This window comes from Dermochelys coriacea, chromosome 6, assembly GCF_009764565.3.
Source record: "Dermochelys coriacea isolate rDerCor1 chromosome 6, rDerCor1.pri.v4, whole genome shotgun sequence".
Taxonomy (NCBI): domain Eukaryota; kingdom Metazoa; phylum Chordata; order Testudines; family Dermochelyidae; genus Dermochelys; species Dermochelys coriacea.
In genome coordinates, this window is record NC_050073.1 from 40,147,323 (window position 1) to 40,174,224 (window position 26,902).

Here is a 26,902-nt window from a genome sequence, read left to right on the forward strand (position 1 = left end):
TGCTAATCGAGTGATTTAATGAATGAGCTGGTAAAAACACAGATATTTGATCCCATAGACAATAGAGCTCTGATCCTGTAAGCATTTCATTGACTTCAATGGAAGTCCCATTCATGGAGGACTTGCAGGATTGGACTCTGTAACAGCTCTGAATTCATTACATTCCTTACTTACAAATATACATATTCCTAAGTAAGAATAGTTATCTGTATGCTATGGACTAGATCCTTAGCTGGTGTAAACAGGCTTAGTTCTATTAAATGTAATGGAATTATGTCAGTTTATACCAGTTTAAGATCTGGTGTCATAACCACAAACCAACTCCCATTGAAGTCTGTGGAAAGTCTCCAATTGATTTCTATGAAAACTGGATCAGGCCCTAAAGCCACATACTACAAACAGATGTACAAAATGCTGGGGTTCACTAACTAGCAAATGCATTTTTTAAAGCTAGAATTAATGACAGTTTCTGAAAGGGGAGAACCTTATTTCACCACAAAAAATTAAAAAACACACTCCAGTTTCCATTGCTCTACTCCAAGAGCTGAAACTGACATTTTTGCCATTGTGCTGCAGGAAGTATCAGTATTTCACCTTGGATAAAGACTGTGAAGTAAAATTACCCATTTTGCATACCTTTAATATGCCAAATTTGAAGTAAATTTGGGGTGACAAAAATGAAGAGTGTGCATGCACAGAACTTTCCTAAACAACAGGTCCAATTCTGCAGTGATTATGATTATATATACAGGACTGAATAGGTGTGGAATATCTACAGAATTAGTCTAATACATTAATATCATCATGAATTTTTAAAATATCTGACACTGGGGCATTAAAAATCAAATCCTGCCTGTGCAGATGCATCTGAGGTTAGAATTTGTCCCCAATATGCAAAACAGTCTAGTAAACTATAATCTTTTATTTAAAAACGAAGTAGGAGTGATGAGAAATATTCATTTTAATTTAGTTCTTTATTCTAGTTCTTGTGCACTCTACTTTAATAAAACAGTCATTCCTATGACCTATGTTTATGTTCATAGGTCAGAGTTTGCCAATTTATAAATTTATTATGGTAATATGGACAAAGATGCACACATACTGAAAAAAAATAAACAATGTGATTTATTTTTCAAATTTTGTGTTGTGTGCATTTTTATGTTTAGTTTTCTTATTTAGATTTGGACTTTTCAACAGTAATTCTGCACATGCAATTCTTTTAAAAAGGTGTTTACTCTTTTAAAATGCTGGAATAAAAAAAGCAGCAAAATATTTAACTCCCCTCACTTGTTTTTTTAATTTCTCACAAAACAAACTTCATATAAAAATGAAAAATGTAAGTGTGTTTGTCTCTAATATTAAAGTTCTCATAGACTTCAAGGTCAGAAGGTACCATCATGATCATCTAGTCTGACTTGCTGCACATCACAGATCACAGAACTTCAGCCACCCGTTCCTGTAATTTACCCATAAATTTACCCATGCTTGGTGACTTACTAAAGTCCTCAAATCTTGATTTAAAGACTTCAAGTTACAGAGAATGAACCATTTACTCTAGTTCAATCCAGCAAGTGACTTGCTCCATGCTGTGAAATAGGCAAAAAAAAACAAAAAAAACAACAACCAGGGTCTCTGCCCATTTGACCTGCGGGAAAATTCCTTCTTAAATGCAAATATGGCAATATTGTTTGTTACTCTACTCTTTGAAACTGGGTTGATTTCAACTGCATATTCTAGTTACCTGTGTTACTAAATAGGATCATAAATCCACCTGACATTCAAATTTTTATTACACCCAGAATTCCCCAGAAGAATTCAGTATGGAACTAAGTTTGTAAGTTTGTTTTATGGCATAGCCCTGTTACATTTGCCTTAATATTACAAAAAATTAAGTGGTTTGCTTTGAATTGTACATTAAAATAAAGCAAGCACATGCATGACAGGAAAGAAGAGAAAAGCAGTTGTAAATTTATGTTATAAATTATTTTTGTCTAATATTACTATTGAAATATGTGGATTTATAAACCAAATTTTGCAATTCAGTGATATTTTGTAATTTTTTGTTTTTGTTAACTGGTGGTCTTGCACAACCAACAACATATTAACTGAATACTGCACAGGAAATAGTGAACTTTGGCAGGATTTGCACTCTTGGAGGCTCTATAGTAATAATGATTAATTGTTGAGCAAATGTAGATATTTGGCTCAAATATGCTTAGCAGAATTCCATTATTATTTTTTTATAATTTCAATGGATATCAATGTTTATGTTTAAGCATTTTTTTTTAATTTTATCAATTTAAATTTTCACAGTTGTGTAAAGTTATGGGTTTTAAGCTTTTAAAATGTTTTATCCATTTAATTTTCACAGTTGCAGGAAATTATGGGGAATTAGAAAATGTTTTTAATGATAGTAGATGTTGAGATTCAAAAAGTTAGAGCTTTATAACTGTTACAATACAAATTATCAACATCACATATCAAAACATAGCAAATAAAACCTTAAATCAAATTTCAATAATTTCTTAAGCTGCATTTCCTTACTTTGTCTCTCTACAAATTTTGATTATACTCGATGGAAATATTTTTGTTGGTGTGTGTGTGTGTATATGGGTGAACTTGATGTTTATTGACATTTACTGATACAAATCTAATCCTTCCAAGCTTACTCATAAGCATTAGGACAGACATTTTTAGTATGGAAATTAGTCTAGAAATCTCATAAGCTTGTTCCAATTGTCACTTAAATTTTGGAACAGAGCAATAGGTTTTACCAGCTCTTGAGGCTACCGTTTCTACAAGTGAGTGCTTCTCTATGGAAAATTAATATCCCATAATGCTAGAATGGAGTATATGTTGGAAATATAGTAGAACCTTGCTAACTCACACAATGAGTCAAAGACCCTTTACTGAATATTATTTCTAGTCATCAAATATATGAAACAAAAGCTCAAGCATACTGCATCACAAAGTGTACTTTTAAATTTAGGCCTTTACTCACAGGCATAAAGTGAACATTGTGTGTATTTGCAGGCTCACATTCCTAGTTGAACAACTGGAGTTTAGTTTTGATTAGTACAAGACATAATTTGCTAGTAAAAAGTATATTTTTTAAAGCAACAATGAAATCTTAATAACCGGAGGCCTCACTACAATGCTGTCTTTGATATTAAATCTCTGCTCATAGACTGAATGAGACCATTGTTTTGGTATGAGAAGTATTTCACTTGCAAAGTGAGAACTGGCAAAGCTGTACTGTACTGCATCATGTAACAATTGACTATTTTAGGATATCATCTGTGTTAATACAATTTTGAGTTTCCATTAATCAAATCTCATGGGTTTAGTTGCTTTGAATAAATTTACAACTGCTAATGTTTAGCAGGTGACTATACGCAAGATTAGAAGCTATGCATCACCCACCAACCTGCCCATGGTTTTGCTCCTCCAGTCAGTGTAATAACACTTTTTCCTGAAAGAATAGCAGAAGTCATCTGAGAACAATCAAGTAAGAGACAGTTGACAAGAACTCCCACATTATAGAAGAACACATACCATGCACATTTACAGGCTAAAGAGTGAAAACCATCTTTAAATTGAAATACAGTAATTCATTAAGGATATTCTGATCTGTGTCTCTGTTGGAATTTGAAATGGTTCATATCATGACTCATGACAAATTAATCTAAATTTTGATATAACTGATCTATATAGGCTGGGCATGTCCGACTACTGAATTCACAATAAAGATAATACAAGTTTTGTCCAAAAAACTATTAATTTTTTTAATACTACAGGACTCATTTTTCAAAATTAGCAGCTGCTTTAGTTCTGCATTAAAGGCTATATATGCTGTCTTAAATCTGTACATGCAACTCTCATCAACATCCATTACCATTTTGCATGCAAATCAAGAGCAGTATATGGACCCAAGATTCATTAAGCAGTAACTGGAACAAATTGTTTTTATATTTCAGTTCTCTTCTCTCTTCTTTTTCCTGGGTACAGAACTTCTGAGGGAAAAAGTCATGTAATTTCCTATGAAATCTTCACAGAGAACAGTTATTCTTGAAACACAACACACATACAGATTTGAAGCAAAAAAAATTTTTCACTTCCCAATACTGCTCTACATGCCCCCTCCCTCTGTATCAAGCGACCTTTCAATTTTGCAAGTGACTTAGGCCCTGATCCTGCACTCTCATCTAGGTGAGTGTATGCTTATGTCAGCGCAGAGACCCACTGAAGACACAGGGTACTGTCTGTATGGATCAGTTTGCTGGATCATGGCCTTACATGGTATATACTAGTCCCCAAAGGGCTTAAGTTGCCTAGATCTTTTATGCTTCTGTGTATTAAGATAAGAGTAAAGCAATGTTTTTGAGTATCAGTACTTAAAATAAACGGTTAAACTCTTTTCAGCCAATTTTCAGGAAGTATTTTCCCATCTTGCACAGGAATATCATTAAACATAAAAAATATTTCAGTTCTGGATGTTAAACAAATGAGATCCTCATCAGATGGTAACTTCACAACCTAGAATACTTCTTAGGCACTTGGCAGCCTGAATTGTGATGTTCCTAAACAGAGTTGTAACGGGAGCACAGAAACCACAGACGTTAACAAGGATTTTTTTGATATTATACTTATGAAACATGACTTCTTTTGTTACCTTTAATTACCCTTAACTGTTCCACTCAGAAGGAGTCCAGCTGAGCTAGAGACATAAGTCATTTACTCATTATACGTATTGCAACTTCTGTTTTACAGAAGATATTTGTTGTGCATGCATAAATATCTTTTTGCTTGAGTTTCAATATTTTATGGCAAAGCTGTTGCCTCTTATACACATCTTTTAAGCATGTTTCTTTTTAATAGAACATTCAGGCATATCCTATTAAAAACATAAGTATAAATAATTCATGATCCCCAATGTAATCATGTGAAAAATATTGAAATGTATGTCAAAGACAACAATTATTGCAAAGTATTAAAAAAATCTTATTGATAACTATTCATATATCACTTTTCTTTTTTATATTACATATCATACTGAGTCTCAAAAATCAATTATCAGAAAAGGAGCTGGGCAAATAACTGATTTTTTGGTTCACTGGTGGTTCCTTGGCGGGCTGAAGGGGAGGGAGAATCGAAAAAAATCTTTTGGTTCAGATGGAACGAAAACTGAATTTTTTCAGAATTATCAGCAAATTGAAAAGTAGGGAAAATTTCATTTTGGGTTGAATGAAAGATTTAGCTTGACCCAGCTCTGTGACTATTGAAGTATTTTATATAAAGTGGCACAGAGAGAGATTAGGGAAGACCTACCCAGAATATTCCATTCATTTCAACATTTACAAAATGTTTTTTTTTTCATTCAAAATAATTGGCTGAAATCAACAAATTTGCTGGTTCAATCAACCTGAATTTGCTGTAGTAGTAAGACATAGTATGCACTGAAGTACGACCTTACCAGTAAAGTTAATTTGCAGTTTTGCATTGACTTCACTGAGAACAGGCTCTGGGTCTTTGGGTAGTCCTTTGGGATGGAAACATATACATGATTTTGGTTCTTTCCAGTTACATTTATGCTATATCTAGGGCCAAATACTTCTCCCCTTTCATGGGTAATTCTGTTGATTTTAGGGTGACCAGATGTTCTGATTGTATAGGGACAGTCCCGATTTTGGGGGCTTTTTCTTATATAGACACCTAATACCCCTCACTCCCTGTCCTGATTTTTTAAACTTGCTATCTGGTCACCCTAGTTGATTTCAATGGGATTACTGTGAGGTGTGTATTTAAGACAGAGTTTAGAAATAGGCTATGAATTCAGATAAAAAATTATCTTTGGGACTATGCCTACTAGTGGTATAATTAAAGAGCAAGATTGTAACCCACCCTTACATCACTGAGCAGGAGAGTAAGGGGGTGTAACACATGAGGCTCAGTGCACCATGGGTCAAGCACAGTGGGTTAAGCAGCCTCTGTGGGGCCACTACTCCCTCTCCCATGCAGATGGAAGGGAATGGGTGGCTAGGGTTGGGGAATGGGTAGAGCCTTAGTTCTCGGTAAGCCAGGGAGGAGGAGGGGAAGGAATCTGCTGCTAGTACAGAGCACACTTTGGGAGAGAACTATACTATTCAGGTGTACAATAAGGCTTCCTCTCTCCAACAGATGAGAAGTGCAGTGACCTCAGCAACAGAATATAAAATATGTTAAACTGCTTAGAAAATGATTAAGTAAAACCTCAGTACAAGTATGCACTTAGGCTTGAATAGAGACTGGGAATGGATGAGTCATTACACAAAGTAAAACTATTTCCCCATGTTATTTCTCCCCCCCACCCCACCCTCCACTGTTCCTCAGATATTCTTGTTAACTGATGGAAATAGCTTACCTTGCTTGTCACCATGAAAGGTTTTCCTCCTCCCTTCCCACCCCCCCCCCGCCCGCTGCTGGTGATGGCTTATCTTAAGTGATCACTCTCCTTACAGTGTGTATGATAAACCCGTTGTTTCATGTTCTCTGTGTGTGTATAACAATCTCCCCTCTGTTTATTCCACCAAATGCATCTGATGAAGTGAGCTGTAGCTCACGAAAGCTTATGCTCTAATAAATTTGTTAGTCTCTAAGGTGCCACAAGTACTCCTTTTCTTTTTGCGAATACAGACTAACACGGCTGGTACTCTGAAACCTGTCATTATGTAAGGCACTGAATTTAGCCGTATAGAGTGGAAATCTGTTAACTTCATGAAAAAACTCGTACAGATACAGACAGACATCATCTTCCCCTCCAAATGCAAACAGATGGACATCATACCGAAAGGACTGAAGGTAAAAAATCCATTACAATCTACATACCACACAGACTATGCTGACAGCTTGTGCCACACACTCTCAAAGAAACTGCGGAACCACCTGATCAAAATCCTCTACAGCAAACAGGGAAAGATTAAGAATGAGCTCTCAAAACTGGATACTCTCATAAAGAACCAACCTTCCACACAAACTTCCTCGTGGCTGGACTTTACAAAAACTAGACAAGACAGTTCTCACACACTTTGCTTCTCTACAAAAGAAAAAGGATACTAAACTATCTAAACTACTACATGCCACAAGGGGCCACAACAGTGGTTCCCGTAACCCACCCAGCAATATTGTTAATTTATCCAACTATACTCTTAGCCCAGCAGAAGAATCTGTCCTATCTCGGGGCCTCTCCTTTTGCCCCTCCACCCCCCACGAACATGATACAGTTCTGCGGTGACCTAGAATCCTATTTTCGATGTCTCCAACTCAAGGAACATTTCCAACACACCTCTGACCAACATATTAACCCACAGAGACCTTCCTACCAACACTACAAAAAGAAGGATTCTGGGTGGACTCCTCCTGAAGGTTGAAACAGCAGCCTGGACTTCTACATAGAGTGCTTCCGCCGACGTGCACGAGCTGAAATTGTGGAAAAACAGCATCGCTTGCCCCATAACCTCAGCCATGCAGAACACAGTGCCATCCACAGCCTCAGAAACAACTCTGACATCATAATCAAAAAGGCTGACAAAGAAGGTGCTGTCGTCATTATGAATAGGTTGGAGTATGAACAAGAGGCTACTAGGCAGCTCTCCAACATCACTTTCTACAAGCCATTACCCTCTGATCCCACTGAGAGTTACCAAAAGAAACTACAGCATTCGCTCAAGAAACTCCCTGAAAAATCACAAGAACAAATCCGCACAGACACACCCCTAGAACCCCAACCTGGGGTATTCTATCTACTACCCAAGATCCATAAACCTGGAAATCCTGGACGCCCCATCATCTCAGGCATTGGCACCCTGACAGCAGGATTGTCTGGCTATGTAGACTCCCTCCTCAGGCCCTACATTACCAGCACTCCCAGCTATCTTCGAGACACCACTGACTTCCTGAGGAAACTACAGTCCATTGGTGATCTTCCTAAAAAACACCATCCTAGCCACTATGGATGTAGAAGCCCTCTACACCAACATTCCACACAAAGATGGACAACAAGCTGTCAGGAACAGTATCCCCCATAATGTCACAGCTAACCTGGTGGCTGAACTTTGTGACTTTGTCCTCACCCATAACTATTTCACATTTGGGGACAATGTATACCTTCAAATCAGCGGCGCTGCGATGGGTACCCGCATGGCCCCACAGTATGCCAACATTTTTATGGCTGACTTAGAACAACGCTTCCTCAGCTCTCGTCCCCTAATGCCCCTACTCTACTTGCGCTACTTTGATGACATCTTCATCATCTGGACCCATGGAAAAGAAGCCCTTGAGGAATTCCACCAGGATTTCAACAATTTCCATCCCACCATCAACCTTAGCCTGGACCAGTCCACACAAGAGATCCACTTCCTGGACACTACGGTGCTAATAAGCGATGGTCACATAAACACCACCCTATATCGGAAACCTACTGACCGCTATTCCTACCTACATGCCTCTAGCTTTCATCCAGATCATACCACTCGATCCATTGTCTACAGCCAAGCGCTACGATATAACCGCATTTGCTCCAACCCCTCAGACAGAGACAAACACCTACAAGATCTTTATCACGCATTCCTACAACTACAATACCCACCTGCTGAAGTGAAGAAACAGATTGACAGAGCCAGAAGAGTACCCAGAAGTCACCTACTACAGGACAGGCCCAACAAAGAAAATAACAGAACGCCACTAGCCATCACCTTCAGCCTCCAACTAAAACCTCTCCAACACATCATCAAGGATCTACAACCTGTCCTGAAGGACGACCCATCGCTCTCACAGATCTTGGGAGACAGGCCAGTCCTTGCTACAGACAGCCCCCTAACCTGAAGCAAATACTCACCAGCACACAACACACAACAGAACCACTAACCCAGGAACCTATCCTTGCAACAAAACCCGTTGCCAACTCTGTCCACATATCTATTCAGGGGACACCATCATAGGGCCTAAACACATCAGCCACACTATCAGAGGCTCCTTCACCTGCGCATCTACCAATGTGATATATGCCATCATGTGCCAGCAATGCCCCTCTGCCATGTACATTGGTCAAACTGGACAGTCTCTACGTAAAAGAATGAATGGACACAAATCAGACGTCAAGAATTATAACATTCAAAAACCAGTTGGAGAACACTTCAATCTCTCTGGTCACTCGATTACAGACCTAAGAGTGGCTATCCTTCAACAAAAAACCTTCAAAATCAGACTCCAACGAGAGATTGCTGAATTGGAATTAATTTGCAAACTGGATACAATTAACTTAGGCTTGAATAGAGACTGGGAATGGATGAGTCATTACACAAAGTAAAACTATTTCCCCATGTTATTTCTCCCCCCCACCCCACCCCCCACTGTTCCTCTGATATTCTTGTTAACTGCTGGAAATAGCCTACCTTGCTTGTCATCATGAAAGGTTTTCCTCCTTCCCCCCCCCCGTTGCTGGTGATGGCTTATCTTAAGTGATCACTCTCCTTACAGTGTGTATGATAAACCCATTGTTTCATGTTCTCTGTGTGTGTATATCAATCTCCCCTCTGTTTTTTCCACCAAATGCATCTGATGAAGTGAGCTGTAGCTCACGAAAGCTTATGCTCTAATAAATTTGTTAGTCTCTAAGGTGCCACAAGTACTCCTTTTCTTTTTAACTGATGTGTGTATGTGTAAACAGTAGAACTTTGCTTTTTAGAACCTACTTTTCAAATATCTGAAGAGAATGAAATATGAACGAAATAAAGCAAAGTAATAGCCAAGGAACCAACAGCCATGAAACAAAAGGAAAGAGAGAGAGTGTAGTGGACTAATAATTTTATTAAAAAGTTGCTTTAAATGCCTGGCTAGAAAAACTGCTAATTAGTCTCCAATAAAATTGTTAGCATATATAAATATTTGTAGGAACTGGACCTTATTTCATAAATTTCTCTCTAAAGTAAGGAAATCAGCTAGATCAAATATCTAAATAATTATTGTACTTTAATCTTTCTAATAATGACAAGATTGGAGAAAAAACAATATTAGGAAATGGGAAAAATGATTGAAGTGAAATATACAATTAATGGCCCCAATCCAACAAATATTTTTATGCATATGAGTAACTTTATGCATGTTGGAATTCCCATTCGAGTCCCATTCATAAGTGCAGGATTAGGCCCAAATTGCATGAGCTCTCTACTCCCAAAATATTGCCTTTTTATTTTTTTTAAATCAAAGTGAATTTAACTAGCATCCAAACTGCAGGATTAATCACGTAGTGGTTTATTTTTATGCTGCATTGCGTACTGTATATAACTCCCATTTTAGCTATCAGAGTTCTGTGTACACTTCAAAGGCAGAGTAGAATGCCAACTATGATTCCTTCTATAAAGCACTCATCATCAGTTCCCATGCTCTTCTTTTATTAATTTGTTTATCATTGAAATAAATAATCAGTTATGAGAGGGCTGGGTTGGTGACAGGACTGTTAATGGGAGCCTTTATCACTTCCTGTCACTGATTCACTCTCTTTTGCCTTTGGTTAATGGCTCATTTGCTGACATGGTCAGAGCTGGCAGACAACTACTCAGTTTTGCTAAAAAAAAAAAAAAAAAAAAAAAAAAAAGCCCTGCTTTTTTTTTTTGATGGTGGCTGTTCAAATATTTCAGAGTGTTAACCTAAATTAGCAATATTACAACTTGGAAAACTTGCACTTTTCATCCTAAAAGTGCTCTAAAGACATTAGCCAATTGGATCTCAACATTCCTGTCAGCTAGGAAAAAATATCATCATCTCTTTTTTACAGGGAAATCTTGCTCACAGTTAAGACAATTGACTTCAGTGAGGTCAGAATCTCACCTAATAAAGTCTTGATTAAAAAAAAATGCATGGACCTGAATTTACATACACAACCTCGGCTTGCACAAGCAAACTGGGTATTTTGCTTTCACAATTTAGTACAGACTCGTGTAGTTTTGCCAATGCAGCAGCAGGAGTGATAAACAGAACGCCAAACTGTAACTCCTCTAATTAGACCACTAGGCTGCATGGCTCCCCCATGACAAGACAGACAGACAGCTGACTAGCTCTAAGAGCCCATATAATTATATTTTCACTAAGAGCTTTCTACCTATCTTGCTGGAAGTAAATACCAGTTATCTGGCACAAAGCTGAAACAAGTTGTTGGTGAAATTTACAGCCAGAATCTCTAACAAATTAAAGAATATCCAGAACATCCCTATCTTTGTGCAAGAACTAGCTGTGGATGCATCAAGACTAGACACAGGAATAAATTCACATCCTTTAAGCCCCAAAGAACATCTTAAAAAGACAAATATAGAAATCATGTGTAAGGTTTACAGTGGCTGACTGGGAAATTCAGTGATATTCCCCATCAATCACAAGCTAAGACAGCAACAAATAACTGGTGAACTGTCTAATCAAATTCCAATCTACAGTTAGAATCCCAGGGCAGATGTCCCTCTCACAGGATAAAACTTGCTCAAGGGGAGGAAAACTGAGAATCCCCTCACAGAGTTTCTCCTTGATTGTCAGCGATGTGGTTGCTCCCCAAAAATAGGCTGCTGAACCCACCCCCAAGCCCTGTGGAATTCAGGGGATCATTTGGAGACCAGGGCTATTTGTGTAGAGGTCTCATGCTTCTGCACTAGTTCCTGTTGTGCTACCCCAGTTTTGCTACCCCAGCACAGACGGCTCATGTCTGCTGGTAAATAGCCCATTTTGTTTAGTGGTTTAAAATGCCAAGAAAGAAAGAGTTCATTTGGGTCCTGAAATTTAGGGAAAAATGAATATTTAAAATGTTAACAATGAATCATTCAAGCAAGAGAGAAGCACATATGGCAATATCAAATAATCTTCTTTAAATCACATGGTAAATGATTATTACTCAAGTTGTTCACTAGGGAAAGGAATTTGGGAAATGATTCAGTCAAAGAGTTTAAATTTCATAATGCTCTGGTTTAATGTAGGGATGGGTACTCAAATCTATTTTCAGTTGAAGACAGGCAGGCTGCCTGTGAGTTTCTGGGTGAAGTCTAAGCTTAGGACCTATTTACATGAAGGATTATCTCTCTCTCCCCATGCCATACTGTCATAATTGAAATAGTTGAAATCAGCAGAGGCACTTGAGTGAGAGCCCCACTGATATAAGTGAGAAGGAGCTGCTGTAAGGGCATTCTCAGTGAGGCATTCTCTCACTTTGGAATTTGATTGCCAAATTGGCCTGATGTATCCCAAATCCAGTGAGTTTCAGCACACACTACAAGGCTTATCTTTCCATGCCACAGGCATTTAAAAATGATGGGAAATTATAAGCATGGGGAATAGTTGCAGGGATGGGGGAATTGAATATTACATCTACTGGTTTCCTAGAGATAGGTTATTTTTAATTGTATTTCTGTACTTACTACAAGAATACATTTGTGTTGTAATTTTTAAGTTGAAAGGTGTTTAGAGTTTATGGACAGGCTGCCTTTTAGCGTTTGTATAGATCTAAATAAATAAGGAGATCGAAGATCATCAATCTGGAAAGAGGAAGTGAAGAGAATTCCTGGAAAACGTCTGTGGCTTTCTCCAGAACGTCAGAGTTTTATCTCTGAAAGAATTAATATTAGTTATCTCTGTAACTTCTCTTGCCTTTGGATATAATTCCAGTCAAGGTCTGGCTGTGATCCATCATTCAGAAGAATATTCCATGCTCCTAAGCCTAAAACCACAAACCACAGATCTTTTGAGACCATGAAAAGGATCTCCAGAAAAGGTCTTGCAAAATGTGTGTGATTTGCTTTGAGCAGTAGGGTTTTCTGGGGTGAGTTTATTAAGAAAGTAAACTTTCGATACAGTTATTGTAGGCAAATGTGAAAAATACAGTGGCCTCTATCATTAGTCATGTTTTTACCCCCCCAAAATTGGCCTTAAAAATTATTGTTTTTGAAGACATCAGAAGAGATTAATTTAGTTATAATGAAGTAGGAGGCTTGTTTTGTTCAGTCTGAACAATAGGAGGGGACTCAATGTTACCTTAATAAATGAGTAAAACAGTTAAATCTAAAGCATAAAAATCAAAGTATTAAAAATAAAATAGTTACCACAATACCTGAAAGGCATCCTGATGTTCATTCTTTCTGCATATTTGCACAGCGTATCCCAGGGACAGTGAATTTTAACAAACATTATGTCATTGCTCGTAATAGCTGGCTGCAATAGGTGATAAAATAAATATATATTAACAGTTGAGTGGCAATGTGGCAGTCTAGTTTCTGAAAACATGCCTATGGCCAACTACTGCTCTCGGGGGTGTGCACTTTGTTCCCGGTGAAGTCTATGGCATCATCTAGAGTCCTAAGTAAAGAACAGTACGTGATAATATGTGCACTGCAGTTGCAATGAGATATGGAGATGAGAACAATCAAAGTCTACTTCCAGTCTATTCCTCTGACCATACAGGACTGTTATTTTATAGTGTTTTATATTTATAGTTTTACTATGAATGTCTTTAAAGATAGGGCTTCCACCACTGTCTTTGGAACACTATTCCACAGAACTATATACATTGATTTAAAAAAAAAATCCATACTTACACTCTTCTACCATTCTTGGGGTGAAATTCTGATCACAATGAAGTCAATAGGAGCTTTGCCATTGAATTCAAAGGAGTCAAGATTACATCCTAGGTGCTACTTTTTTTACATTTATTATAAATGATAATCAACAAGTAAGCAATACGTTAAAATAGAAAGTTCAAAAGCCAAACTTTACATGAAGTGCTGTGTGAAATATTCATTACATAATTAAACACAAACATACTATTTTTGAGTCTGCAGAGCCCCCAGAAACATCCATTGTTTTAGTATGAAAGGTTTCATGTGTAAAGTGTTCTTCAAAGTAGAGCATGCTTTTTTTTTTTTTTTTTTTACATTATCTTGTTATGCACAGTCATTGAGAGACAACTTCATTCTTTTTGTGGAAACAGACTAACACGGCTGCTACTCTGAAACTTAATTTAAGGTGCATTTCAAATTTCATTTTCAAAATGGCAATATAGTGGTAGCTGAAGGACTGAAGTCACCTTGCTTCTCTTCTGAATCAGACTGGCTGAGCCTACTCCATGGGCTCAGTAGGATTAACAGAAGTCATTGTGATTAATTTTCCTAGAGGAAGTGACTCAGTTTTATGAAGTTTTTCTGAGCCAGGCAGAAGAAAGTTAGTGTAACTTATTTTTTCCAAAGGACTTAGCCCTTAGAGTAACCTAGTAACTCATACGGGGTTTTAGGACAGGGCTCTATTCCTGATCTCTGGGAGCCAACAGCAACCGGAGGTAGTTTTCCGCAGCTTTCTGCCAGAGTGAGCAAATGAAATATTTAAATCCTCCCCCACTTCAAGACTATTGTGGATTGGCATCACAGAGGCTATGATGGATGCCTCCCACTTGAAGACACCAGTGGGGAGAATGGATCTACTATCTGCCCATGGATGGTGTCAGCAGGCCATAGGTCCTTCTCCCCAAGATGACAAGCCTAAGTAGGGGAGAAGGGTGTGATAACAAGGATAGAGTATGTTAAAGGAGTTCAAAAGAGCTGGCAATTTCTTAAGAGACAATATTAAATACACAACTACAAACTATTCTGATGAAAAGAAAAGATAGGAAGAATAGTAAGAGGCCAGTATGGCTCCATCAAGAGTGCTTAATGATCGGAAAATCAAAAAGGAATCCTATGAAAAATGGAAACTGACAAATTGCTAAAGAGAAATATGAAATATACAAGCTTGTAGGGACAACATCAGAAAGAGTAAGGTGAAAATGAGTTATAGCAATGGATATAAAAGGCAATAAGAGGTTGGTCTTTAAATACATTAGCAGCAAGAGAAAGCTGAAGGAAATTGTAGGTCCTCTACTTAGCAGGAAAGGAGAGCTCATAACATCAAGAAGGCGGAGGTGCTTAACACCTATTTTGCTTCAGTCTTCACTAAAAAAGTTAATGGTGACCATACTCAATGCAATTAATATTAACAATGGGAATGGAATGCAAACCAAAATAGGGAAAGAATAGGTTAAAGAATATTTAGATAAGCTAGATGTATTCAACTTGGCAGGGCCTGATGAAATTTATCCCAAGGTACTTAAACAGAAGTTGCTGAAGCAATTATCTTGAAGAAATGATGGAAGATGGGTGAGGTCCCAGAGGACTGGAGAAGGGCAAATGTAGGACCAATCTTTAAAAAGGGGAACAAAGAGGACTTAGGAATTAGTCAGCCTAACTTCAATACCTGAAAATATACTGGAGAAAATCATCAATGTGAAAGGACCTAGAGCATAATAAAGTTATAAGACATAGCCCGTATGGATTTGTCAAGAAGCCAAAATGGATTTGTCATGCTAAGCCAACCGAATTTTCTTCTTTGACAGGGTCAATGGCCTAGTGGATGGAGGAAGCAGTAAATGTGACATATGTTGATTTTAGTAAAGCTTTTGATACAGACCTACATAATATTATCATAAACAAATTAAGGAAATGTAGTCTAGATGAAATTCTACAAGAGAGGTGCAGAAGTGGTTGAAAGACCATATACACAATCAGTGGCTCACTGTCAAACTGGGAGGTCTTATCTGGTGTGGTCTCACAGGGGTCAGTCCTGGGTGTGGTGCTATTAAATATTTTCATTAATGACTTGGATAATGGAGTGGAGAGCTTGACTTATAAAATCTGCAGATGACAGCAAGATGGGAGGGGTTGCAAGCACTTTGGAGGAGAAGATTAGAAATGACTGACAAATTGGAGAGTTGGTTTGAAATCAACAAGATGAAATTCAATAAAGTACAAAGTACTTCACTTTAGAAAGGGAAAAAAAATCAAATGTATAACTACAAAATGGAGAATAACTGGCCAGGTAGTAGTACTGCTGAAAAGGATCTGGGCATTATAGTGGATCACAAATTAAATGAGAGTCAACAAGGTGATGCAGTTGTGAAAAAGGCTAATTAATTCCTGGAGTGCATTAATGCGAGTGCTGTACATAGTACATGGGAGCTAACGGTCCCACTCTAGAGGGCACTGATGAGGCCTCAGCTGGAGCACTGTGACCAATTCTGGGTAACACACTTTCTCCAATTGTCTACATCTTTGCTAGAATCCAGAAGAGAACAACAAAAACGATGAAAGGTTTAGAAAACCTGACCTTTGAGGAAAGGTTACAAAACTGGGCGTATTTGGTTTGGAGAAAAGCAGACAGAAGTGGGGGCATGATGATAGCATTCAAATATGTTACGGGTTGTTATAAAGAGGATGAGGATCGGTTGTTCTCCGTGTCCATTGATGGTAGGACAAGAAATAATGGGCTTAATCTGCAGCAAGGGAGACTTAGAGAAGATTTTAGGAAAAGCTTTCTAACTATAATGGTTGTTAAGCCCTGGAGTAGTCTTCCAAGGGAGGTTGGAAATTCTGGTCATGGGAGGTTTTTAAGATCAGGTTGGACAAACACCTGTCAAAGATGGCCTAAGTTTACTTGGCCCTGCTTCGGCTCAGGAAGCTGGACTCTATGACTTTGAGGTCTTTCCCATCACTATATTTCTATTATCTTATTATTGCTTTCTACATTGCTACTAACTGGTCAATTTTTCAATTTCAGATTGTTTTCCTCCAGATGTATTCACTTGCATTTTTATAGGTCAAGCATTTTGGTGGGGTTGAGTCTTTTCTCCAAAGAAATGGACCTTCCAAGGTCCATTTTTAAACATTTTTGGGGAGATTTTCAAAGGTCCAACAGGCATTTAGATGCCTAACTCACATTAAAAGTCAATAGCAGATGGGCATCTCATTCCATAGTCTGTGAATTTTTATTTTATTTTAAAATTAATATTTTATAAACAAAAATGTTTTTATAAATGTAACAATAAGTTTGGATTCATAAGTGATGTGTTTATTTTTTCTATTTTAGCCTCCACCTACAGTTTAACTCCAGAAAACTTTCCAGCTGGTTGCTGATTACTTTTTAAATCAATGCGATAACTCCGGAGAGAAACTAATATTAATAAAGTAATTGGCAAAGTAGCAGGTGGTAAATAATTTTGAATATACATTTTTATTATTGTTTTTTCTGTTAGCAATCTCCTTTGTTTTAATTGTCTTTCATCTTCCTTCTCCTCTCAGACTTCTTTACAAAGTTTTAAATGTGAGAGCAGAAACTGAAAATGGTCTATCACTGCAGAAATATTCAGAAACCATATGTTGATGACTGGATTTTGAAAGCCCGTTGTTAATACACTCAAAGGACAAAATTAAGCCCCTGGTGAAAGCAGGTACAACTCTTAATGAAATTAACAGGAGTTGTACCCATTTATGCCAGTGATTAATTTAACAATGAGACTTTATATAAGGAATGTAAATATATGTAAATAAACTAATTCATCACATTCACTCTGCTGGACATTTCCTCAGAACTAATTAAAACAGCAAGGGAAAGATTATCATTTTGTGTTAATCTGCATAAATCCACTGAAGTCACCATCTCATTATGCATTAGATCTGGTGTAAAACCTACTGTAGATTTTTGGTAGTGGTTTCTGCCTTGGTTATTTCAGAGTACTGGTCATGAATGGGCATTGGGGGTGGGGGTTTGTCAATCAGGACTTGACAATAATTTGTTATGGTGTATGTATGGATGGGGGATCATTTTTACTACTACCTATTTCATTTTGTTTTCAAGTGAAAGGATTATAAAATCTTATGCTGATTTTAATTTTTTTAAATATACATTTAAGCCCTGATCTTGCACCACTGGAGACAATGGGAGTGAGAGGAAGACCTGAGAATACCTCATGTCTGTGTATCTCATGCAAGCAGCAAGAAGGACATTAGCAAGTAATTCCATCAAACCTCCTTCATAGTTAACATGCTTTCTGTCTTTATCCCTCCTCACTTCTTTCCCCTTGTTTTAAACAGGCTTCTCAGTACTAGTACTCCAAGTAAAATTCATCCCAAGACAATCAAGTTGCAGAAGGCTCTTAACACAATGGAAAAATAGAACATCCTCTGTTTGGGAAGAAGATGGCTGTGAAGTTGGCATATAGGGGACTCTCACCCCTCCAATGCCAGCTCTACATCACTCAGCACAAAAAGGGGATTTGGAGAGCCCACGGAGCCCAGTGAATCGAACAAAAAGAGACCACTACAGGGAGCCGGAACAGTTGGTATAAAGGGATTAGTTACAAAGATGCCCCACACTTTGGCAGTTACTTGGTGGTGAATTCCTATCTATCTTAGCGTGTTGTGGAAAGGATTGAATTTCATGCACTATGCTGATCGACTGCTTCCAATTTATAAATATTGGCAGAAGTCACTTATCAGTGGACATGATCCTGCAGTTCTTACTCACTGAAAACTACCATGCTGAAGCCAAAGAGCATTTTGCCTGAGGATAGACAGTTGGGTCCATGACTATATTTCTTACACATATCTAAAAGGAAATGCTACTTTTATTCTGTAATTCTTGAAGGAATATTAATCATTTCAATTCTTAACCTTAAAGACAGTCAAGGTAGGTGACATAATATCTTTTATTGGACCAACTTCCGTGGTTGGAGGAGACAAGTTTTTAAGCTTATATAGAGCTCTTCTTCAGGTCTAGTTAAGCTTGAAAGCTTACTTTTTTCATCAAACAATAAAAGATATTACCTTACCCACCTTATCCCTCTAATAACCTGGGACCAACTCATGTGGCTACAACACCACTGTAAACAACCTTTAAAACACAGATAATAGGGAGGAAATGTTATCTACATAACACTGGAAAGGCACAATAATGTATGCTTTTAACTATACTGTCTTTGTGTGGCAGCTTGCAAGGTGTCATATTAAGGGGACTGAAAACAAAGTGAATTTAAGAAGAAATACATTACAATTAAAAAGATTTACAGGTTTTTTTAGTCATTTTACAGACTTATAATGTTGCTTTGCTTGAATTTTTTCTTTCAAAATGATAGTTTTGCATCTAAACTTGTCAAATTTAAACACAATGGTTAATTAATTTGAATATCAGAAAATTCTCTTAAGTTCTGAATTTAGAAAGTTTTGATTTTCTAAAATGTCAGGTTTATTGCTTATCAATAGGCTTTTAGGGATAATGGTTCTGTTTTCAAAATATCAGATTTTTTCAGACTTTTTTTTCTGTTTTGTTAGATTGGATCAAAATAGTAACAACAATATTAAATACAATAATTTCAAAATTAGCTAATTAAATTGTCAAATTAGCTGAGATGGTGTGTAGGTATGTGCAAGAATGACTTGAAAGAGTCTAACAACTTTGTTTAAACAAGACCGTGTTCTGGTCTCCATTTAACTGGTGTAAATCAGGGGTAATTCCAATGAATATAATGGAAGTTCACAAGTGAGAGGAGAATAAAGTGCAGAGCCTGCTTCAGAATTGAGTTTGTTCATAAATATTCCGGCTCTATAATCTGTAATTCAAAAAACAGACAGAGCACATTTTCCTTGCAGGATTTCTGACTTTAAATCCCTTATCTTAGCTATTTCGAGCTATTACTGCAGAGTGGTTGTATTGGGGGTTGTATCTGGGGAAACATTATAGCAGTGGGTAAACATCCTATTTTATCTTACTGCTATCCTTGACCCTACACCACCACCAATTCAGCATACTGTTAAAATGGTTCTGGGGGAATCAGATGGGACTTATCAACCTCATCATTTTGGGAAGATCTCACAGAGTAGAGGAGATCTCATAGAGTAGTGGGTGGGAAATGTTTTTCTCCTCCTGTAAACAATTTCAAACATTTACCCTTTCAAAGTTTCTCATGAAAAACCAGAGATAGACACTCCATCACCCAAGAAGAGCCAATATCTGGTGGTGAAGGCGCTTAGCTGGATGTTTAGATCCACATTCAAGTCCCTGATCTGAATCAGTAAAAGAAGACTGGGAATGGACTCTTTCTCAAATGCTGTTTGGATTGACTCGTGGGTGGACTTCAGTTTTTATTTCACAGTGCTCCCATCTGTGCCAACTGGGAGAGCGAGAAAGAAAACTAAGTAGATAGGGCCCAACTGACCACACTACTACTCCATACATCAGTTCAACTCCACTGATTTAAATGGAATAATGCCAACATAAATAAGATCAACATAGTGGTGAATCAGTCGCTTTCTGATTTAGATGGTAACATAGAGCCCTAAAATCCTGGTCAGCACTTATAATTTTGAAAGTCTGTTTGTAATAAATTAGGAATATTCTTAACATTTAATAGTTTATCACACTATTGTATAGGTAATCTCAGAATAAAGATATACTAGAAGACATACCTCTCTTTCTAACATTAAGCCTTCTGCCCTCAGGTTCTTTTCAAAAGTGTTTCTTTTTTCTATTTGTAGACTTGACTTTTTATAGACCAAGATGTAATCAATGCGCTTTTTACCGTCTTTGAAGAAGAGGCCTGATGATGCTATGGCATTCATCTCGTTCTGAAAAACAAATGAAATTGATTACAAACAAGATTATACGTTAGAAAAAATGTAAAAAATTAATTAAACACTGCACAGGGCAAGGCATGTGCTCATAGAAATGCATGTGAAGGGGTAATGGGCAGGCACTGACAAACCTACAATCGTTCTCCAGAATCTCAGGTTTAATTAAAACACGCATTTTAGTTATTACATTGCAAAGAAAACCTTCAAGCATGAAATGAATAACAGATGCCTACATCTACCTGAGTTTTCAGAAAACCTGAAATAGCAGCTCTGAATTATGAAGTCCCCCCCCATTCATTTCAACAGATACTACTTCAGATGCTACTTTAAATATCGACACAACTATTTCACTGCTTATCTCATCATTTAAGAAAGGAGAGGATGTGCCAACTATGAAGTTCTCTCGCAAGCATTTCCCAAAGTGTGGGAAGCAAATGGGATAGAAACATGCATAAATCAAGATGTGTAGGCCTTTAACACCACATAGCAGGTGGAAGAAAACATGGGTTTCATTCTTCGGAATAAGGACACAATTTTCAAACGTTTGAGAAACAATGACATTGTTCAATAAAGACTGATTGGCAAACACATAATATCAAAGATATGGCAGAAAACTCACTTTTGTCTAAGACTAAAACCCAGTGACTGAATCTTATTCACTCTTTTTCCAACAATAAAGATACTTTCTTCTTTCAAAGAGCAAGGGGAAAATGACAAAGTATGATAACAATTGCAAAAAAAAAATGTCATTTTAGGACCCATGCAAACACTTAGAGATGTGAATAACCATATGCACAAGAGTAGGAACATGGGGAAAATTATGCTAAGTGTTGGCAAGAATGAGTCCAAACTTGTGGAAAATTACAGGGTTATTTTCCTTTTCTTCTGGGGATCATTATGATGGTATGCCTCTGGAAAGTAGGACTAGAATCATATCTTAGTTACACTGACAGAAGTCTGGAGTAACACTCTAACAAAAATAGAACGAGGGCTGTAGTCTCCCATAGAATTTTGGAACAGAAGATGGCGAGTAAAGTTGTATTTGGGGAACAATTACAGCAGGGATAATCATATTTTATCTTCCTCAAAAAAGGATAAAAACCATCCGCTGTAAAGAGCCACCATTGCTTTACTAGTCTCCATTTGAGGGTTTGGTTCAATTAAGTGTTTTATTTGTAATTTTTAAGTCTCTCATAACTTCCTCCTCTTATGATTATACCCTGATCCCACTATAAGGAACTTGGCTTTCCAGGCTACCACTGGAAGTCATTTTTTTTTAATATATATTTTATTTCCCTCAGGAAGGATAGCCTTTTCGGGTGTCACACTGGATGCTCCAAAACCTGGAAATCTAACAGCGAAGCCACCCACAAAACACTCTGGAAAAAAGGAGTGTGGATTTGAATACACACATGGAGTTCACTACCCCTCAAACAAGAGTTTCAGCTCTGCCGCTCTACTGCAAAAGTAAGATGCTGTACCAGCAACACATTTGGCCAAAACTCCACTCCTGTTTTAATGTGCATTTGGCATACAGGAGATTTTCTTGATAAATTCACAGGATTTAAGTAATTTAGGTTATTCATTGTGGGAATTACAGTACTTAGAGTTGTGTGTGTATTTCTGTCAACTTTCTCTTATGATAAATGGAAATACTAGTTTCATTAGGCTCTGCAGCACTGCAAGTATCCTTTCAAAATATCTGGTAAAATCTTCTTATGCCATATACCACTAACTTAAGTAGTTCTGGATCCCTGAAAAGCCATTTACAGAATCCAGTAAGTTACAAAATATCAATAACCATCTCCCAAAAGCACAAAAGTAGCAGACACAGAGAGAGTGAAGGTTTTAGAGAATTACAAGAGGTCAGGTAAAATTTTGAATCTTACTACTACACTTATTTTGTTTGTTATAATATTTTCCATACATGGCTCTAAATCCTACGGTGGACTTATTGTCTATTATAGTAAAAAGAGTGCTAGGAGACCTGAAATGAACCACATCTCACCCTGCTGGATGTTCAGTACTGTGGGTTCTGTTTTAAACTTCCATATTTCACATACAATAAAACAGCTGCTTTCATAAAAAAACCTCTCCACTGTGATACTACTGAACACATCATCCATTATTAACTACTGATCTTTATCAGTACTGATGTAAACTCAAACGCTGAATGCTTTTCTGAACTCATGGATAGCTGTTAAGCACAAAGGTTTATGCAACTGCAGAACTGATGGTCTATAAAAGGACACCATAGAGAGGGTAAGTTATATGTCCGATCCAACCATTCGATTTAGAAATGAACCAGAACTGAAAACCCCCAAACATTCATGGTTCAGATAAAATAGAATCTTGATCCTAAATATCTCTGGGTTTGCAAAAACTAAAGCTAGCAAATGAGATGTTTTTGCAAACCAAAAATCAAAACAGTCTGTCTTAGTCCATGTGAAGCAACCTGAGAGCATCCTCTCATTTAGCAATGTTATTTAAATTAGGCATTGCTCTTCAAATCCAGGTTTCATGTTGGGAGTCATCCCTTGCCCTGTACAGCTGGTGATGGTGTCATGTTTTCCTTTCATGGTTCAAATTTTTCAAAATCGTACACAAATGGGCTCTGGGAGATGTTCAATATATTAAGATCCTTGGACCATATGGACATCTGAAGTGTAATTGGGATCAGAAAAAGTCACAGTAAAAACATCATTATCTTTCTCAACATATACATACTGCAAGATTAACTCCTGTATAACAAGCTGTAGCGAAGTTGCTGCCCCAAAACACCCTCTCCTGGCTGGATATGGCGTCACAGCCCCCTTGCCTCAGTTCTCCCCCACAGTCCTTTGGCCTACACCATATGGCCCTCCAGCCAGACTACTTTACAGTGTTCTGTCCCTTCTGGGAACAGAGAATCCTTTACTAAAGTCCAACAAAAATGTATGCAAAACCGAACATCCAGCCCAGCTTGCCACCAGTTTGTAACAGGCATACCTCTGCTGTGCTAGACTGTCCTTCTGTCTAGCCACAGGCTTCTGTGCCTCAATCAACCCCACAGCCCAGCGGTTCAAGCAAAGGGTTCAAGCAAGCTATATACAACTCTTCAGGTCCCTGTCTCAAGTCAGGCTTCCACCTTATCCTGGAGAAGCCTGTCTGCTTTTCTCTAATTCTCAGCCGTCTTTTATGCTGCTTCCTAGAGAGGGGTCCTCTTTTCCACCTTTCCCCTGGGTCTCGATTCTCCAGCTGGGCTTACCCAGTTCTTTATGGAAAAAGCTCTATCTCCCAAGCTAGGCTTTATCTCTGGCCCATCCTCCATGTGCAAACAGTGTGATTAATTGGCTTCTCAAATCCATATTAATCCTTTCATGGCATGTGTGGGTAAACATCCTATCAGAAAGGGACCATTTAAGATTTAATCATCACTTAAACTCAGTGGAACCCTGTTTTAAAGTAAGTTTCTGGTCTTCACAGTTGCAAAGAAAAGTTTGAAAGCATGAACCTTACAGACTCAAAAACTGGAAGGCAAATAAAAAGAATCCCAAACTCATTAATTTTTGTTTTTAAAAACAAAACAGGGGTGGTGTGGAGACCGCACAGCTGAGCTCCCCATTTTGTCACAGACATTTTTAGTAAAAGTCAGGGACAGGTCACAATATTCCATGAATTTTTCTTTATTGCTCGTGATCGGTCACTGACTTTTACTAAAAATATCTGTGACAAAATCTTAGCCTCAATAATAAATGACATTGTTTAGCTGCAAAATGGAGTGTGGTTTGCACAAAGGTGGACAAGACACACTTAAGGAAGAATGTATATTCTTGCTCATATACAATGAGTCATATATAATATACATACCATTAAAATAAAATCTACCCCACCCCAACCCAAGATGATGATAAATAATAATGCCTATTTATTAAATAGGACTTTTCATCAGTAGATCTCAAAGTGCTTCAAATCTTTTAATATATTTATCCTCACAGCACCCCTGTGAAGTAGAAAATTGGTATTAGATCCATTCTACAGCCAAGGAATGGAGGCACAGAGAAACTAAATGATTTGCCCAAGGTCACACAGGAAATCCATAGCAGAGCAGGGAATTGAACCTGAATCTCCTATTTCATAAGACAGTGCTCTAACCACTCAATCATCCCTCCTGCCCAGGAGCTGGAATAAGTGACACACCCAGGTACAGAGTAGCAGCCGTGTTAGTCTGTATTTGCAAAAAGTCAGTTCCTTGACTTGTGGCACCTTAGAGACTAACAAATTTCATAATGACAGGTTTCAGAGTAGCAGCCGTGTTAGTCTGTATTTGCAAAAAGTAGTAAAGTTAAACTATGGACTAATCCCAATCCTTGGTGCAATTTAATTGGTTTCAAAGCTGTTCAGAGTTTTGGAATGTTATAAATAGCCCTGGCAGAGAGGTGTGATTACTGGGAAGAGTGAAGGTGATTCAGGTGAAGGACAAATGACATCCACCTGCATCAATGCATGAAGGAACTTGATGGGGCTTGCAGTGAAAGGGGGACAGCCCCAGCAGCAAGAGAGGAAGGCACTTGTCAAAGGACAATAGGTAGCTCCTCCCACTGAAAGTCTCTGGCACTGATTGGCCAGCTGAGAGAGAGGGGTGCCGATTGGCCAGCATTCCCCAGCTCCCAGGATTTAACAAGGTGAAGGGGCCATGTTGAGCCTCTTTCGGTTCCATTCCAGGAGCTCATCCTACCCCCCAGAACTAGGAACAGGAACCAAGCCAGAGAGATGGTTTGGGTCTAGCCCATTGCCTGTTTAGGGGGTCAGGAAGGATTTTTTTTCCTCCCGTGGGCCAATTGACAGAAGACCAGGGAATTTTTTTTGCCTTCCTCACAGTATCTTCAATCTGAATGCGCCTAATATCTAACTGAGGTACTGGGTTGGTGTGGTTTATAGGTTGCAACTTGTGCCTGGTTTGCAGTTCAGTTAAGAGAACAAAATGAACAGTTCCCAGAGGAAAAAGACCTGGGATTTTGGTGATGGGTCTTGGGCTCATGTGATAGGGTGAGAACTTGGGGCCCTTGTGGCCAAGTTCTCCACCCCGCTGCAATCTCTTTTCCCCTGATGGGGAAGGGGGAGATTGCTAGAGCTCAGAGAGAGCTGAGTCCTGGGGAAGTAGCGTGAAGGCAGCCTACCCCACATTATGAGTTATAAGGTAGGAGCCCTGTAACTCCCACACTAGAACCAATTAATTTCCTGCTATAGGATGGTATGGGTGATGGGTGAATAGCACCCTGCCCCTGTTTTAAAGTTTATTAAAAGTTGCCACCTGCCATTTAATTCCATGCATGTGTCTGTCCTCATTTTGCTGCTGTGTTCACATCAAATGCAAGTATCACATGTATATCACCACTGCATACAGTATGTGTTATGTAGATGCACACAGGGACATACACAAAAACATATATACATGCTGTATTAATCCTGCATCTTTCAATCAGCAGCTTTGCCTCATCTTTTGCAAATGAACTATTGCTTTCACATCTCAAATAAAGCACAGTTCAACAGTTGATATGGTGCAACACATTGAACATACACTGCAGAATCTTGGATGCATAACACCATACCAGATGGTGTTAACTCAAAACAATGTTATATCATAATACCAGGGGGGATTAGTTGCAACTGAAGTATGTAGCATTATATAATACCACCTCACTCTTATAGTGATTTTTATCAGTAGATCTCAAACCACTTCCAATCTTTAATGTACTTATTCTCACAGCAGCCCTGTGAGGTAAGAAGTAAAGTGAGATTATGATGCAAAATTTTTGGATTTTTAGTTTGTTGACAGTTAGTTATACAGTCTTAATATATTTTTTATGCATCATGGCCAAGGAATACATTTAAAAATGAAATGAAAATCAATGAATGACTATATATTAAGTTCCATTTCCAAATTCCATATAGACAAAACTAGATAAATGGGTTTTGATTCAAACCTATAAAGTCACTTGGACTCCTTGGACACTGACTTCAGTGATCTTAGAATCAGACCCTAACCAGGATATTTGCTCCTCCTGTTCTGTGGTGTTAAACAGCTGCTAATTTTCCAACATGTAAGCAGCCTCACCATTTAGCTGAGCTAGGATCTTTTAAAAGATCAAAACAAACAAATTCGTTTCAGAAGGGTAAAGCAATTACATAATGACTTGTGAGGTGTAGATATTCTACAGGCATCAGTTTTGGATCACTTATTAATGGCAAAACCATGAGTAAGTATGCAGGTGATCTCAAAGGAATGCAGATATAACCTTTATACTATGCTTCACACACATTTTCTTTATATGCCACTTGCTGTGTTGCTCATGAAAAGAGTATTTTGGAATTTTAATTTTTTTTAATCCAGACCATTTTTATTATTCCTCTGATTTTAGATT

At 37.9% G+C, this 26,902-nt stretch overlaps 1 protein-coding gene across 5 annotated transcripts in view; it reads right to left on the bottom strand.

Moving 5' to 3' along the window:
- Window positions 1-26,902, bottom strand: part of ANO3 (anoctamin 3) — a 386,869-nt gene that overhangs the window by 97,974 nt on the left and 261,993 nt on the right. For 3 of the 5 annotated variants that reach the window (XM_038406144.2, XM_043516668.1, XM_043516669.1), the window contains exons 5-7: window positions 20,334-20,492; window positions 13,121-13,221; window positions 3,428-3,472 (exon numbers count right to left, since the gene is read on the bottom strand). In XM_038406144.2, the coding sequence (XP_038262072.1) occupies window positions 3,428-3,472; window positions 13,121-13,221; window positions 20,334-20,492 (305 nt within the window). The remainder of the gene's footprint in view (window positions 1-3,427; window positions 3,473-13,120; window positions 13,222-20,333; window positions 20,493-26,902) is intronic. The other 2 variants (XM_043516667.1, XM_043516665.1) reach the window with 1 other exon arrangement.